This window comes from Ursus arctos, unplaced genomic scaffold (assembly GCF_023065955.2).
Source record: "Ursus arctos isolate Adak ecotype North America unplaced genomic scaffold, UrsArc2.0 scaffold_12, whole genome shotgun sequence".
NCBI classification, from domain to species: Eukaryota; Metazoa; Chordata; class Mammalia; order Carnivora; family Ursidae; genus Ursus; species Ursus arctos.
The window spans coordinates 65,792,677-65,810,557 of record NW_026622786.1 but is presented as its reverse complement, the minus strand read 5'-3'; the positions used below and the strand labels follow the sequence as shown (position 1 = coordinate 65,810,557).

The 17,881-nt window shown below is 40.0% G+C and overlaps 1 protein-coding gene across 3 annotated transcripts in view; it reads left to right on the top strand.

The window, feature by feature from the left end:
* Positions 1 to 17,881, top strand: part of ELAVL4 (ELAV like RNA binding protein 4) — a 139,871-nt gene that overhangs the window by 52,727 nt on the left and 69,263 nt on the right. The window contains exon 1 of one of the 3 annotated variants that reach the window (XM_057310650.1): positions 2,410 to 2,564. The exons of the other annotated variants lie outside the window; for them this stretch is intronic. Coding sequence (XP_057166633.1) covers positions 2,541 to 2,564 — 24 coding nt within the window. The 5' untranslated portion in view covers positions 2,410 to 2,540. Of the gene's footprint in view, positions 1 to 2,409; positions 2,565 to 17,881 lie in introns of those variants that run through there. 3 annotated transcript variants of the gene reach the window in all.

Sequence of the window (17,881 nt, the reverse complement as noted above, 5' to 3'; positions counted from 1 at the left end):
GCATATCTATGTATATTTATGTGTGTGTTCGTGAAATAGTAGCTGGGAGAGAATAGTTCTAATTTTTTTAAATGTAAAGGTTATTTTCTTTCTAATAATTTTTCACAGACCCGTCTATTCTTGGACTTGAAGCCCAGTGTGTACCATGATTTTCGGTCTAGATTTCTATTTTGCCCAGTCCCATCTCGCTGTCAACTCCAGCCAAAGATTTAAAATTATGTTGAATTATTTCTTTAGTAATATTTGTTACCTCTATGTATTCATTAAGGGACAAATTGACTAAATTATGAATTAAATAAATAGCGATAAGTTAGCTTTTTGGATAGAAGTAAAGCAAAAACTCCTCAGGTAAGCCACTTTAAAACCCAAACCAGAACAAATCACTATACTACTGAAGACTGGTATTGTAGAGGTTATGAAATGTATAACAGAGGCATACAAACTGTACACATCACCACACACTTGCTAAATGTCTCTTTGCAAGTCTTTTAAGAGGCCAAAGAAAAAAGACATCTTTTGAAGGAGAGAAGCAAAATCACGTGTTCAGTTCAGCCAGATGAGCACTGTGCACCGGTCATGAAATGATGCTGTTGTCAAAACCATGCTTTACCATTCTTTATAGCAGCGGGGAAAGCAAAGAGAGAACGTGTTTTAGTGCATTTTTAAAAATTCAGATCATGCCCCTATCCAAGTTGAGAAATAAATTCATTTAAATAAATCATTCATCATTCTCTGTTTTGAAAAGCTCAGACAGAAGGCAGAAAGGTAGAGGCTGACAGCTGCCCCCCACCTCCCCCCAGCTTTTTTTCTCTTTTTGTTTTTAGGAAGCAGTTTTCTGAAGCAAACTTGTAGGAAACCAGTTCGCGGAGCAAACACAATTTCAAACTTGCTTTCTCTGGAAACACTGGCCATGTTAGCTGCAGAAAGAGCATTACTTACTAGAAATCAGCAATATTAGGAAATAATAAAGTTAAAATATAGATGTATTAGCACATTAAAGTGCTTTTGTTGTATCTTTAAGCCTAGAGGCAGATCATTAAATATGCATTTCGCTAGAAAGCAACTGTCGACAAAGATAAGGTGGTTGAAAATATTCTATACTAGAAAAGCCCTCTGTCAGAGGGGTTTGGTGGTGCAGCCCTCAGGACAGGGTGAAAGGGAGGACACTCCCACTGTTAAGGTTTGCAAGCGGCCGGCCGGTGACCTGCAGTTGTTACAGTACTTTGGAGCTAGGAGGAGGGAAAAGGTAAAAATACAAGTATGGCTGTTGTTGCTTCAGCCTGGCCTTAATTACCAGACACAAGAAGCAGTTCAGAAATCTGGTCTCTGTTGTTGTAGAGGTCACCAAATCATTAACATCGTCAATCTGGCAGTAGCTAATTTAAATAGCACCTGATGTTGCAACGCCTCCCTTCGTTTCCCCAGCCAATCAGATCCTGGCTTCGGCTGACAGATGGTCCCATAAATGGATGTAAAAAGGGGAAGCTTCGAGCCAATTTCAGCAAGGCTCTGTTCAGTTGTTCTTATCTACATCCTAGAATCGGGGGTTTCAGCTCACTGCTCCTTTTCTTTCTTTTTTTTTTTTTCTTTCTCTCCCCCCATCCCCTCCCCCCAAATAATTGATTTACTTTACAATCATCCACACTGTGTTTTGTGGATCTTTAAATATATATAACAATAGTAGTCGTTTAAAATATATATCCTGAAACCTTTGCAAATTTTAAGAGAAGAGTCGAAGCTCTGCGAGACCCAATATTTGCCAATAAGAATGGTTATGGTAGGTATGACTAGATTTATAATCTGTTGTTTGTGTTGCTGGAGGGAAGAAAAGCATCTACACCTTGACCAGTCTTATGCTTGCACAAGAGTTTAGTTCTCTGCTGCTGTTTGGTTCCTACATTTACTATCTCTTTTGTGTAGAGAGTGCCGGTAGGTCCTTTTATTGAAAAGCACTGGGAAAATAGATTGTCATTTTTAACAGGTCATTGTCAGTTTTCCCTTCAACATAAAGGAGGGGGGTGTTGTAGAGGGGAGGTGGGCTGAAATAATTGCTGATTTGTTGAAAGAGGTTATATTACATGAGACCATATTGGCAGAAAAGGGTTTTTTTTTTTTTTTTTTTTTTTTTTTTGGAAGGGAGAGGGGGTTTGTCTATGTGCCTGGGTTTTGTGGGGCTGGAGGTGGATGCAGCGGGGTTAGGAATCTCCATTTCCGTGCTGGAAATTTAAAGCTCGAGAGGCAGTTCCTGGATACTGAACATTGAGATGGGCAGTTGTGTTTCGGGGGACTGCGCAGTCAAAACGGCAAAGAGAGTGATTTATTTGGGCTTCAGTAAATGCTGCATCTTGTATTTCAAAGAGTTTCCTGTCATGACCTCATAAAAAAGAGGAGGCGGCTTGTATGTGTAGCGGTGCCTGGCGTGTTGAGTTGTTGCTTCCTTCTCTGGGCAGCAGCTCTGGAAGAAGGAATGTCAGCTTTTACATAACGTTCCTTTCCGCTTTTGACACACTGTGTGAGGGTCCATCTTCTTCTGATCACAGATGGAGTGGAATGGCTTGAAGATGGTAAGTGAAAATTCAGAGGAAGGCAGCTTGGAGATTCCAGCCGTGTGTGTGTGTGTGTGTGTGTGTGTGTGTGTGTAAGGATGATGGACCGTGCATCGTAAATCACTGTGCAGATCGTGTGTGTGTGTGTGTGTGTGTGTGTGTGTGTTTATTAGTATTTCTCTTTTCTGAAAGCCAGAATCCATCTCCAAGTGTAATGGCACTGCATGCACACAAGGCACACACACTGCTTCTTCCATCGAACACACATTTAGCCAAGCAAGGCTGGTGTCTTTTTTGACAATCACAATGTCACCGTCGCTGTTGGCTGGCGTGTCCACCGCCTCTGTGAGCTTTCAACAGAATTACATGACTGTTAAAGTTAAAGGCACATTTCTTTTTCAGTCTCCTGCTAGGAGTGATGGGGAAAGCTGGGTACGAGGGGTGGAGGAGGTGAGGTTCAGGACCAGCAGATGTAATTGTGAAACAGGACTTTGGGATGTGGAAGGGGAAGTGGAAAACCTTTCTGCCAAAGTAGTAAATCTATTTTTAGCATCATCTTTTTCGGAAAAAAAAAAGAAGCAGGGAAACTCCTTGAGTGCCGCTCCTGTCGCCTGATGTTGACCCTGAAGATATGGCACAAAATGGCACAGTCAGATGCCACGAGTGCCCACTTTGACTTTGAATTTCACCAGCAATAGCTTTCACGGGGTTTCAAAGCCGGGTATGTGGGGAGGCTGTAAATTCATATCCATCTCACTTATTTTTTGCTAGAAAAGCCTGGGGAGGACTTTTCGCTCTGCATAGATGTTATAACAAAGCTGTGGTCTTTTTCCCATTCTTAGAGGATTGCCTTTGTCTGGCTGCTTGTTTTGATGGGTGTAAAACAAATAAGATTAGACCGAGCAGCCCAACTGAAAGCGATAGCTGGGAGGAAAACCCAATGAAAGGTTGCCGGGGAAACGAACAGAGGAAAAGCCGAGTAGGGAGCAGGTGGCTATCATGAGAACACACTGCAAACAGTGTAAAAAAGGGGGGGAGGACAGGACCTCGATTATCTTTGCTGTTCTTTGTGGCCGGCCCAACTTTAATTATTCTTTATAAATAGGTGTTAATTACATTTCTAACTCTGGTTTACAGTGATTTTTAGAAATCTATTTTTAAGCATCTGTTCTGTCTCTCCTGGTTTTTTTTTTTTTTTTTTTTTTTTTTTGGTTTAAAAAACAGAGAGAGGGAGAGAGAGAAAAGAAGAAGAGGGGGGGAAGGGAGGGTAGGGAATCTTGCTTTTTTTTTTTCCCCCTCTCTCTCTCTGTCTTTCCCCCTTTTCCCTGCTGTGAAATTGTACGTGCGAAAAATCGCAAGGAATCCTGTGAGGCCATTTGAAAAAAAATGTAAATTATATTGAATGAAGTTGACGGAAGCATAATAGTGAACTCCCGCAGCTGATAGATTCTGCAAATGATTTCTTAGAAATTTCCAGCAAATATCCATTGGAGAAATATAGGTAGAATAGATTTACCCTAAAGCAATGATTTTGTGCTAGGTGATATTGGTGTTTTTACTAAATCACATGCTGATACTACAATTCCAGGGAGTTCATTGTATCTCTCATTTTATATCCCAAGTAGAAATTACTTTTAAAAATAATAAATGAAAAACTGTATTCTGGCCTTTTGCTTCGTTTTCCTCTCTATACCTCCAACCCCAAGGTCCATCAGACTGTACCCTTGCAGCAAGTGCAAGGCATTTGGTCCTGGGTCTGGTCTTAGCATAAACTGAGTGAAGAGCTGATTTTTTTTTTTTTTTTTTAGTGTCTCTGAACGTCTAGGACCCGTGTGTGCGCTGGGTGACAGGCATCTCTTCCTCTTTTTCTCTGAGTGTGCTTTACTAATAGTCTCTTTTTCTCATGATGGTGGGTACCAGAAGGACTGAAAGGTATAGTGCTTAGGCTAAGAGGAGGTAGCATAAAAACCATGATCTGTTATGGTTTCTTCCAATTTAGATATATGATCAGGTAGTTAATATGAAACCCCAAAATGAGAGATCAAAAGATACTGAAATATGTTAAAAGGTGAGGAAATACAATTGGCTTTACTGAAAGTACTCAGTTTTTACTTTCTCCATTGCAAATCTCTACACTCACCTCCCCCCTTCTTTTTCCCTTGCAAGGGGCTTCTTTTTGTCTTCTTATTGGGGGATTTTTAAAATTTGTTTTGACTCTTGAGGTTAAAATAAATAAACTTATTTTTTTGTCGTATGTCATACACTTGAACCTTTGCATAACCATATGTCTCTTTAAAATTAGGATAGTTTTTTTTTATTATCTCTAATATAGTTTTTTTTTTCCTGAGAAATTTCCAGCATTTTTTAGTTAGGGGATAATAATTTCCATAAAAACTGTCACCTTAGCCTTGGGTTGTAAACAAGGCACGTGGTTCTACTGCTGACCTTTCTTGCTTCTTTGTCTTAAAAATATTAATGCCTACTACCTGCATGTGGAGGTGTGCCTTTACAGAAGCCCAAGGCTGAGTGTGCATTTTTTAAGAAATGAAAATCTGATCGGAAATATTTCTGCAAAAAACACCTGACTACATCGCAGTTTTAATGATCAGAATGTCCGTATATGTCACTGTAACATCATGGCTACATCGTTTAATATTTAAATTTTTAAAAAGATAAAATGAACGTGGATAGGGAAATGGCTGAGAAATTGAGAATCACCGACTTGTAAGATAATTTTAATATCTCGGAAAAAAAAAAAGCCTAACAAGCAACTTAACCACTTATTTTTGTAGTCCCATTCATTTCTAACTGCCATTCATTCAAGTCGTCCTCCTGGCCAGATATAGATGAGCTTGCTTCTGTTTGATAGTTTTCCAAAGACTTAAAACTTTTTTCTCTCCCGATAGCCCTTCCTTGGTCCTTTGAATATTCAAAGATTTTGTGATGAGAGGAAGGCCAGATTGTTGTGAGCTAATAACAATAGATTTTTTTTTTTGAGAAAAGCAAAAGAAAATGAGCTACGCATTTGCATTTTAGTTCTTAACTCAGTCTTGAAAAAGGGTTTGAGACGTGGTAGACTTCAGGTATTTTAAACTTAGCATTTCTGTTGGGAATAATCTATTTGACATTTCGAATCTAGAAGTCGTTGCCTGAATAGTGCTTTGTGTGTGTGTTCAGTATCTCTCTAAAAGAATTTGTTGGTGAATCAAAGTGTTTTTCTCAAGTAAGAATTACCACTAGCAATGAATGGGTTTCCTCAGGGCAAGTCCTTTCTTTGGTTTGATTTCTCCCCTTTGCACTTATTTCCTTATTGTGGGTGGGTTCTTTTCCTATATGTAGACCAAATACTATTCCTTCCATGAGGATATACACTGCTTCACTTAGCCCTTGGCATCTTAATGCCTTATTTTAATAATAAAAAAAAAAAACACAAAACAAATTGTGTGTACCGCAAATAAGGAATGGCGGGTCTTGATAGAGGTCATTGTATGTGGACAGAGGTACTTTGGCCTTGACAAATTTCTTCATCAGTTCCAATGATCTGTGGCCACCAGGCACTTAATTTATATGCCTGGACACTTAATATGTACATTTGTTGGTGAGCTGGCCAGCGGATGCTAGACACATGAGTGTGCGCTGGCAAATGCTGCAATGCAGTATTTTTTCCCAATGTCATTAGGAATTTGGGGGGTATGGAGGGGCACAAACATTATCAAGCTTTTATCTTACTATCTTCCAGTAGATGGACCATGTTGTACAGAACTGGCCAATTCTCCTTTTAAAAGTGAAGTCAACCTTTTATTGCCTGCTGTCTGTTCTTCCATCCATTTGATAGATACGTGGAAAGTATGTGTATGTGAGCGAGAGAGACTCTGTGTGTGTGTGTGTATCCGTGTAAGCATGTGTGTTTCTGGAATCCTGCACCTGTCTTAGGTTTTTCTTATTTGGTATTACCAAATGTGTATATATACTTGCAAGTGTATGTGCATCTAAAAAGGGAAAGAAAACCAAACTGGGCTGGCTTCCCATGAGAAGTGGCTTCTCCTCCTCACAAACTCCAAGAGTTTTCTTATTAGAAAAATACAAAACTTAATAAAAAAAGATAGATCCAGACCCTGCAGACCTGTATTAGTAACCAAACACCTTTCTTTAGTTGCCACTTGAGGAACTGTGAATGTGCAGGCCCATCGCAATATTTGTGAGCTGGAAACTGCTCTCTCAATCAAGGGGTTGGACTCAAATTAAAATGTATGTATATGTGGAAAGAGAGCTGTTTTTTTCTTTGGGAGCATTTGAACCTAATCTTTAACCATTGGTAAAAACGATTAGGAGGTAGGGTGGCTGTGTTAGCAGTTTGTGCAGTGTTTTGTGAGTTTGTGTGTGTATGTGTGTGCCTTAGAAACATCCTCGTATTTTTTTTAAATCTCAGCGTATTTTAAGGGTGGAGGGCTATTATAGGTCAGTGGCTTTTTAAGGTTAAAAAGAAAGGTGATCCGTGGGTCGGTGGGAGTTGTCACAAGCAGTAGTTGTCATAAATTACTCATCTAGAAGTGGAAAGAAAAAAAAGGCTGGAGGACAAGAGCGGAGAGGGGTACCAACATGTGGATCTGCACTTGCCGATATAAGAGATAATGAGTGATAAATTCGAACTGGTGCAGTGCGGGATGCCCGACAATTTCTCAGAACCTTGACTTTGCAGGTTCATTACTTCCCTGCTTGCTTGTTCACACCTTTAATTATACCCAGTTTGGGATGCTAGCTAGGGGCACCAAAGATGAGCCCTTTTGTTTGTTGTTTACTTCATTAAGTATTCAGACAGTGTGCTCACAATAGCTTTGGAGCATCAGTGTTAGGAATCAAGCACTTTGGAAATGGAATTGTTACAAAAGAATAAAAAATAAGAAAGCAATCAGCCAGCTAGCTTGCTTTGGATGTTCACTCTGCTTAATGGTAATTCCTTAAACATTCATTAAGAATAAATTATGCAGTGTCAGTGCTCTTAATATGCTGGTAGCTCCCCCTGCCCCCTCACTCTATCTCTTTTCTCTCTCTCCCTACGCTCCACCCTCAAGATTTTGCCTTTTACTTGACCATTTTAGGACTGACCATTTTTGCTATGGGGAAGATCGGCATTCAGTTCCTCATTGTATTTAATACCAGAGATATTTTCCCTTCAATATGGATCTTTCTCCATAAGGATCACAAAATGCTGAGCACCAGAAAGGGATCTTTAAATAATTTTTGTTGAGGAAGCAGTGAAAATGTTGAAGAAATAAGGTCAATGTAATTGTTGTGCTTGCGTTTTGTTTTTTGTTGTTTTTGGAAAGCCTTATTTTTAACCACAAAAGTAAAGCGCAAAACTAGCATACGTGATTTTTTAAAAATGGAAAAAGATTACAAGTCATAGGTCTCTCTTAAAAATAACTTACCTGGGACTCTTGGTTTGAAAAATAACATTTAAACTCAAGTTTGATTTTTTAATTATTCATGTTAAAGCTATAAAAATGTAATTCATAAATACGTTTTCTATAAGAAGTTTAGTTTTATTTTAAGGATATAAGGAAGCAGAGAAACAATTCTAGCAAGATGGCGAATTCTGAAAAACACACCACAACGCCGAGGTTGCCTCCTCTCTGCACTTTGTGGCATCGAATCCACTCCTGCTCCTTCTATGAATCAGTTACCTTCTATCGTCTACTGTCTTGTAGCAACTAGCCTTTGAAGATACTTTGCCAGCTGTGTGCACAGTAGAGGCTAGCTACCATTTGTTGTTGGATGGAGATGTGTTTGTCAAGGACTTACCGTGTGCATTTCTCTGGAAGGTGGAATTCAAGGTCGCCATCTCTTTTTCTTCTGATACTGATCGAAAGACAGAATAAGAGTCAAAATCCCTGTGATTGGAGCTAAAGTTGGAGAGAGGGATTTTAAGGTTGGATGTCGCATAATGCAGTTTGTGTCAAGTTATGAGAAGAGATCTGTTGGAACATTCAAGTACACAAATGTTTTTCTTTTTGTATTTGTAAGAGCCTAGGCATGGCTCCAAAAGATAGAAATCAAAGATCTTCAGGACATTTTTGTCTATAAGGTTCCATGTATGCAGATGTTTGCTTTCAGGAAAAGGAAAGTTTAGACAGTTGGGAGGAACTTGTCTTTCTGTCAGCTACCCGCGGAGCTTGGCTAGAGCCTGTTAATTTTACAGAAATACGAATGCTGTTCTTCTAACAGAGATGACTGAGTACCTGTCCCCCATGTGACCCTCTTGGCATGCCCCCGTGCAAACTTTAAGATTGCACATAGAGCCGACGTCATAGAGTAAAGTTGTGATACACACTTAGATACTGCATGTACTGTGTGTGTGTGTGTGTGTGTGTGTGTGTGTGTGTGTGGCCGTGGTGGTATAGATAGACAGCCATGACCCCCAGTGTGCTCTGGGATGTGCCAGTAATGGCTTCTCAAGTAGCCTGTGTTTTCCTAAGCTGCCAGTCTAAACCTTTAGAGTTTTCCTTTCTAATTTGTACATGAAAAATAACAGGCTGAGTTGAATTTTTTTTCGAGTGCCCCCTTTGAAGATGCAGCAGTAGTAAATACAGCTTTAATGATAAACTTTAGCTCTAAGTGCTATTTAAAAGTCTGTCGTGGAAAGCCTGAGAACTTGCAATCTTTACTAATGAAACTTTTATTAGAAGAGTGCTCACTTAAAATGGAGTAAGCGGCTAAGTCCCTGTAATGTGTGATTTTGACCAGATTTGACTCATCATCCTCTTATGTTACTTTTTGTAATGCAGCCAACCACACATCTAAAATTCTGGATATTGTACTTGTCTTCAATATTAATTATCTCTGTTGATGCACTGGGTACAGACAGTACAATTCCCACAAGTCCAGATTCTTACTGTAACACCAAAACAAAAGTGATATTTATGAATAATATTGGGAAAGTTGTCCTCATAGTAACCATTCCCCAAAGGAAACTTTACATAAATGTGCATTTATTATTCAGGATATTAAAAGGGAATCCTTAGCTTTTACTTTTTAATTTGGGCTAAAATATGTAAATTGGTTTTATTTTGGAGTTGCTCTGTTTTAGGTGGCTTTGGGGGGGGATAACTTTCGAGCTTGATTATATTTTAATCACCTCTGTAGTAGAAAGGGTTCCAATCCTGAAATCAACCTGGTTATTGTGATTAGGACCCAGAGGGCCAGTGTGCAGATGGGGCTAAAAACACGTTACATCAATTCGTACATATGTAGAAAAATTAGATTTGTTTCTGCTAGATACCACTGTCCCCGCATCTTTACTGGCAGGGCCAGCTCAGAGGCTACGGAACCACAGGTCTGCCTCTGGATTCACAGGACCTTCGGGGTGTGCCTGTACAGGCAGCCATCTGGAAGGATTGCTCTTTGTCTTACGAAACCAGGAAGTGCCAAGGACGTTGAAGTCAGGTGGGTTGGGGCTAGAGTCCTGACTTTCCCTATTAGTACCTGGGTGATCTTGGATGAGGTCCTTCAGCTTTCGAGCTTCAATTTCTTCGTCTTACAGATGGAGATGGTAAGGCCTGACTCACCGGGTTTTGCGTGGATCAGATGAGAAACAATATGGGAAGGTACCAGTCATACACCTGAGTATTAAAGGTGTCTAGAGGATGTTAGCTCTCTTTCAGTCTGCCTGTGCCAGATGTCCTGGGGACAGGTGACATTGAATGCTACCCTCATAGTCTCTGTCCTCTCCCCAGAACTCAAGGAGGGTAGAGGTGACACACGGTAATTTTTAAACACAGACCAGCCCTTAGTTCTTCCCTGGAATTATGTGGCTTTATTAAGTTTTCTGCATTCTCATAGGCTTTTGCAAGGTACGTTTATGGTCCCCTTTGGAATTAGAATTGGGATTTACTTGTTAAAAGAGAAAAAAGGTGAATATAAAAATTAATTTTAATCGGTGCTGTTTTTTCTTTTTTTAATTTCATGAAAGAGGCTGTTAGGAATTTCAGAAGTCAAGCAGAAAAAAAACCAGGTTAAGCTAATGAATACAGTCTCATCTTTGCTGTCTAAAATATATTATCATAACCTGTGAGTTATTTGACTCTGGCCCAGAAACCAGCTTACTTTGGAGCTATTTTTTTTCCTCTTCACCACATCAGCTTTTTCCTTCTATCCCTCTTATTTCCCCCAACAGACTGAATTTTGAAGTTCTATTTTTCAAGGAGTGGTGAAGAGGTTGAGGCAAAAAGTGGCTTAATGAGATTTTTCTAACTTGCCATCAGTTTTCTTTCTCCTGCTTGGTGAGGCAGGATGATGGATGGCTTTGGCAGTGCAAACAGCTCTAGAAGCGATCACATTGACTGAAGAGGTGTGGGAGATGTGAGCAGAATGCTGGCCCTCAATTTATGACCCTCCCATTTGCAGGAAAGAAAGAGACAGGGCGAGAGTCACCGTAAAGGCCTGATGTAGCTATTGATCACAAGCACTTGGGAAGGGGTAATGGGGAGTGTCAGGACCGGTGTTAGGCCGAGCCTAATTTTGTGCCTTTTTCCCAAGGCTCTGAAAGGGGGAATTAGACAGGCACGTTAAATAAAATTCGCAAGCTGTTCTAAATCAGGACCTGTTGCTGTCACCAGTAAGGACAAAAAAACAATAAAAGTAGCACCTGAAGGGGTTCGAGACTGAAACTGAAAACATAACCTCCTTGGAACAGTGTTTTAATGTTGTGGATTTGGAATTTCACTTTATATGATCATGGGAAGGATGTGAAAGGGAGTCATTTTCTTTCCTTCAAGTTGATCCTTAAAGTCAAGGGAAGGATTGTAAATTGATCGGATCCCCCAAGCACCATTTTGTAGGCCCTATGCATTTGTTTAAAAAAAAAAAAAAAAGACCCTTTACTGTGAAACAGACAATAGAATTTTTCTCTTTCTACGTCTATCTGTTTCAAGGCTTCACCAAGGTTCTACTAAGGATTTTGTAAGCAGCCTTGTATGTGATACACAGGCTCTCTGGAAGAATTCGGTTGACTTTTACCATGCATTTTGTATGGGCAGAAATACACCAGTGGAAGAAAGGAGCTTGAATGTGGAGAGGGGTCGAAGATGTTTGTGCATAGTTTAGCCTAGAAAAATCTCACAGCTATTAATGAAAAACCAAAACGATGATCGGGTGAATGATTTGAGGTGACTGGGAAAGGGAGGGGCAGGTGGATATTCTTAGGACCTCCTTGCTAGATACATGTTCGTATTATTAAAAAATTGACCCCTATTTAAGCTAGTACTTGAGTCTCAATTCCTTCTTGCTTTATACCTCTGGCTTAAGGTTATCAGCAAGAAGAAAAGACTTCTAGCTTAGAAGAGCTTTAGTAAAAATTCTTAAGCAGGTGTCTAGTTGGTGAATTTTGGAGATATGGGCTTGCAGTTGCTATAATCAGAAGAGTACTCTTCCTGAACTATCATCGTGTCAATTTTCCAAGAACAGAGGAGCAAGTTTGTGTTTCTAGAACTTCAGCTATTCCCAACACAGTTCTGTTGTAATGGATCTGTGACTAGGTAGATCATTTCTCATATTCACTTAACATCGTATAATTTTTGCTCTATGCTGTCAGGTTGATCTCCTTAATGTAGTTAGGGCAGATGTTGTTAACCCCTTTTTATAGAAAATAAAGCTCAGCCGCTTGCCTTAGGATACATGTTTAACAATATCAGAAGTCTTAGCTCCAGAGTCTTTAGGAATACATCCAGCATAGCCAAAGTTTACTTCCGTAGGGGGAAAAAAACAAAAACAAAACAAAGCAATTCTAGATCAAGTTTTTCAGTGTGGAATCAGCAAATATGATTGCATGTCTGTGCATATACACCACATTCTAGGTGCCTCCTGGAATGTCACAGTATTTAAAACAGATTCCGATGTATTGGGTAAGGACAGTGACAGGCAGAATGTGAAAAGTGTCTCAGCAGAGGAGATAACAATATACATAAGAGGAGACATTTGTCGTTGTTGGGGAAGGAGACAGCCGTCACGGAGGAAATGCCATTTGGGTGGAGCCAGGAAAGATGGATAGGCAGAGAAATTAGGAAAAGGGGCATGCTGTGTGGAAGGAAGACTATGAGTAAAGGCACGGAGATGGGCACTTGCTTAAGGAATGAGAAGTAGTCTGGTGTAAATGCAGCGTAAGTTGTGTAAAGATAAAGCTAGAGAGATAGGTAAAAGCTATCGTTCAGGAAGGTTAAGGGGTTTTGTTTTGACTTGGTTTTAACTTTATTTGAATCAGTAGCTATGGAATGTCTTAGATCAGAGGGTTATGGTTTCCTGATTGTTTTGCAGGGTCAAGACTTGCCTTTATTGGGTCATGATTTCTCAGAAGTTGAAGTCACCCTAAAGATACTACTGAATTGGACAGTGGTTATTTAGGGAGGCTTGGCATTAAAGTGCTCTTCTGATCCGAGTGTGATGTGGTGATGAAGATGATGATGACGATGCGCACCGGTGCAGTTAGGGTTACGGTGCCAAAAAGCACTAGAAGGAAAAATACCAGCTTTATTTCAGATTGTAAAGAAGTGTGCCATTAGAGGCATGCTGCATTCTGTCACCAGCAGGTACCAGTGCTCATGTCCTAGGAAAATGTGTGGCCAGAGAAAAGATGATGGTAGATTGGGAATCAGCTTATTTCCTCCAGAATAGGAAAGTACCCACTTCCATTTCCATGTACCAAGGCATACTTGTGTTCCCTTGTAGTCTGTGAGCCCTGGAGGGCAGAGATCTTGTCAAATGCTCTCTTATTTCAATGCTGGGCACACAGTAAGTACTCAATAAATGTTTATGGAATTGAGTTATAATTTTTTAAAGAGTCTGAACTACGGAGTCAGGAAACTTGTGAGTTCGGGGTCTGTCATTTACTTTATTCATCCAAGTCACCTAACCTGGCTGAGTGTCAGGTTCTTAATATGTAAAACAGAATTAGTACAACTTCGTATCTTGATGGGAGGATACGTTAAACCATATCCTTGATACACCCCAATAGACAGAATAACAATATTAGTAAATTACTAGGTCCTAGTTTTACCTACAATTATTTTACTGCGTCTTGACCAGAATTAAAAAAAAAAATTAAAACAATAAGTGAAGTAGACATTTTGACTTTGTTGTATTTCTGCTTTCTTGGTGAAAATCTCAGAGCTGAAACACTCCACATTCCCCAACAGTGTGGGGGGCCAACTCAAGTTTAAAATTCTGACAAAATCACCCTGCTTCTAGCTTATCCAAATCCTCTGCCCCTCACTCCTATTTATTAAGGATCACGCTATGCAGAAGGTACACTAGCAAATTGTGCAATTGAATAAAACCCACACTTTTTGTTTAGGTTCTTGCAACTGTATCATATGTAATTGTATCACTTTTTCTACATTTTGGTCAAATAAAATTTTTTTCTATTTATTTTTTTTAAAGATTTTATTTATTTATTCGACAGAGATAGAGACAGCCAGTGAGAGAGGGAACACAAGCAGGGGGAGTGGGAGAGGAAGAAGCAGGCTCATAGCGGAGGAGCCTGACGTGGGCCTCGATCCCATAACACCGGGATCACGCCCTGAGCCAAAGGCAGACGCTTAACCGCTGTGCCACCCAGGCGTCCCTTGGTCAAATAAAATTTTACATAAATTAACAAAAAAATGAAACAGAAAAGATCAGTGGCTAGTGCTTAGTAAGGGTAAGTATTATTTCATGAAACTTTTGGTTCAGTTACCTATGTTTTGAGTTGTGACATCAAGCTGTTGTGTGTTCAATGTATTTCTTACTTTTTTTGCTTTATTGGATCCTGGTCAGTAAACTTTGAGAAACACTGTTCTAGTTGATAGTGAGCTCTGCATTATCCAAAAGAAAAAGAACAGCCACTTTTTTTTTTCTTCAGAGCTATGCAGTACAAGGTCTCTAGTATCATCCAAATTATTGAAGAAAGGATGACATCTGATTATTTTAGATTTAATGTGGAAAATGTATCTTAAATCTTTGAAAGTTAATGATATCTGTATGGCATGTGTTGGGACTCTCTATTAATCAAAGTATTCATTAACTAGCAAATCTTATACCTTGGTCATGCTACCTAGCTGAACCTTCAAAGTAATAATAATAATGGTGATAGTAATAAGTAGTGGAGGTGATCTGGAGGTGGGACTAGAAATAATGAGATTAGCTTTCATTTCTTGAGCTCTTACTATGAGTCAGGCACTGTGCCTTACATAGCATTCCTTTTAATCCCTAAAGCAACCTTTTAAGGTAAATGTTAATTTTCCTGTTTTATGGATGAACTGAGATTTTGAAAGGTAAATGAAGGTTACAGAGCCAGCAATTGGGCCAGATTTGATTTAAACCCAGGCATGTCTAATTCTAGAACAAACTGTCAAAGATTTATTCAGTTCCGTGAAAATGTATTAAGATGCCTACTCTGTGTTAGCACTGTATTTCTTTACAGAGACTGGTGGGTCACTTGGTCTCTGCCCTTGAGGTGTTACTGTGCATGAAAGTGGGTGAGATGTGATTTAATCACCGGAGGACAGGCACAAAGACTTTCATACTAAGTATTTAATTTTGGAAGTAGTGAGAAAAGTACCTGCCACATAGTTTAGGTATTCAATAAAGATTTATTGAACTGAATTGAAATTAGATTAATTCTCACCTAGTGATTTGAAAGGGAGTGGGAGAGTATTGGGGAACCTTTGTGCTGAAGAATATCCCTACCTGGAAAGTGGCTGATCCATCTGCCCTAAAACCATTCAGTGCCCTTTGAAACTCCTGAAACTGGCAGCAGCAAAAAGCCAACCAGAGCTCAAGAGCTCAGATTATGAACTTCAAGTTTCATTCAGGCAGAGAGAACATTTTCCATCTTAGAATGAAAAGAGAATCCTGTGGCAAAAACATTTAGAGAATGATAAATAGAGGGCAGCCTTCCTTAGAATGAAAAATAGTAATTATTATTGTTGTTATTGCTATTTTTTCTATACTAACCTCATAACCTCAAGCAAGTCACATTACCTCCGTAAGCCTCCATTTCCACATTTGTAAAATGATTTATACTTCTTGGGGTTGTTCTGAAGATTAAACAGATCCATTTGATAAAGTCTTGCTAAGTACTTACTATTTAGTGGTCTCTGAGGATTTAATATAAAAGAGACGTAGCCCCTTGCCCTCAGGGAGCTGAGTGTTGTGAGACTGCAGTGAGGGTGGGATTCAGCCCCACCACCTGCAAAGCCCACTACTGAAAGAATGCACCCCTTGCAGTCTGCTTTGGGGTGTATATATTATTGTCATGCATGTCTCATTTACATCATTGGAAGTTCAAGTTTATTGAGGATAAGGGTGCCATGATAGCCATCTTTTTATCTTCTACTACCCTGTGGCCCCTGCTTACCCATTGGTGCAGGGTTACCTTATAGAGTTGTCACTCAATGAATCCAGCCCAGTTCAGCAAATATTTACCAAGTTATTCAGGGTGCTGTGCTGGGAAAGGGAGAGTAACATTTGCTGAACAGAGTTGAGTTTAAAATGACTTTAGAGTACAAAAGGGGAACAGTATCATGAGGTTGGTGATAAACTACACTAGTGCTAAAAATGCCTGTGACCTATTCAGGAAGAAAGTAAGGCCCCAAAGAAAATTTGGTGATGAACTAAAAAAATAATGTATTCTTTCTTTTTCTCAGTGCTGTTTTGTTTGTATTTCATGGGGGAACCAGTGTATTTGCTACAGGCACACAGTTGAGATGTGATCTCTGAGATTTGTGGCTCAGGATCAAGCCCAGCGGCCTTCACAACACCCAGGAGACCCTATGTGGCCCGGCCCCTGCCCTCCTTTCCAGCCCCCCATCCTACAGCTCGCCACTTTCCATTCATTCTCCGCTGTGAAACTTCGCCATGTTCCATCCTTACCTATGCTCAAACAGATCCCTTGGTCTCAAACATCCTTCTGCTCTACTTCACCTGGCTTCAAGAGACAAATAGGAGGTGACTCCACCTAGGAAAGTGCCCCTGACTCACACTGGGTGAGGGCCTCGTCTATGAGCACTGCCAGTGTCCTTCCTTCACTGGTCTTCCCCACCACAGTGTCACTTGTTGATTTGTCTGTCTCACCACCATGTCAGTAGTCAGGACTGGGCTCCTCTCCGTGCCTGGCCCCTAGCAGGTGTTCAGTAATGAATTGTTAACTGAATGATAGAGTTGGGTGTTGGTTAGATTGTTCATTAAGGGGTTGCCATCAGGTGCCCTGTTACCTCTAGCCTGCAAGAGGGATGTTTGACCCGAATCCCTCTGTCATGAAGACTGGTTTTGACACCACTGTTGCTCACCAACCACAGTTCTGTAACTTTGGGTTGACGATCTTGAGTATGTCTATTTATGTGAAACTTTTCCTGACTGTCATGACTCACCAGCACTTCCTCAGTAATTCTTCGTTCTTTCAGACTCCTTTATGTCACTTGGTCTCTACCATATGATGTAACAATGATACATCACAATAATAGGGACCCTTTATAGTGTATGTGTCAGGCTTTACCAGAAAGAACAGACTTAAGTTATCTCATTGAACCTCACAACTCTAGGAAGCAGGTATTTGTGTTCCTGTTTTGAAGAAAGAGCACCACGTGGCTTACATAACTTGCACAAGGTCACATGGCTAGGGAGTGTCAGACTTGGAATTCCAAGCCTAGTCTGATTCCAGAGCCCATGTTCTGTCTCCTATTTTGTATTGTTCACTTCTTAAAAGGAAGGGACTAATGAGAGACATTTAGCCTAGTAATTATTGATAGAGACTTTCAGTCAAGATTGCAGGGTTCAAATCCTGTCTTTACCAATTTGTGACCGGAGGCAGGTCACTTATCCTCCCTGTGCCTCTGTTCCTTCATCTGTACCCTAGGGTTATTGTGAGGATTTGATGGACCAATGTGTATTAAGAACTTAAAACAGTGCTTGGCATATAAAGTGCTAACAATCATCATCATTATTATTATTATCATATAATATTAATTTGTGTCCCATTCTTCAAATAGTTGTTGAGTGCCTGGTATAGGCCAGATAGTACTGGATACTGGAGATACAGTGGTAACTCAGACAAGTCCCTTCCCTGCTGGAGCTTTCACTTTAGAGGGGGAAGACAGACAATAGAGTAAGAAATAAGTAGAATTAGTAGATATATTATGTGACATTTTATAATTTCATATGATGGGATGCTATTTAAAAACCACAATGAGATAATGGGTGGGAGAGTGGCACTAAGGAGAATTTGTTTGTGAACACGTAGCGAGGCCACAGTAGTTCACCAGTGTCCTGCTTCCACTTGATAAGCCGCAGCAGTCATTGCCCTGTCG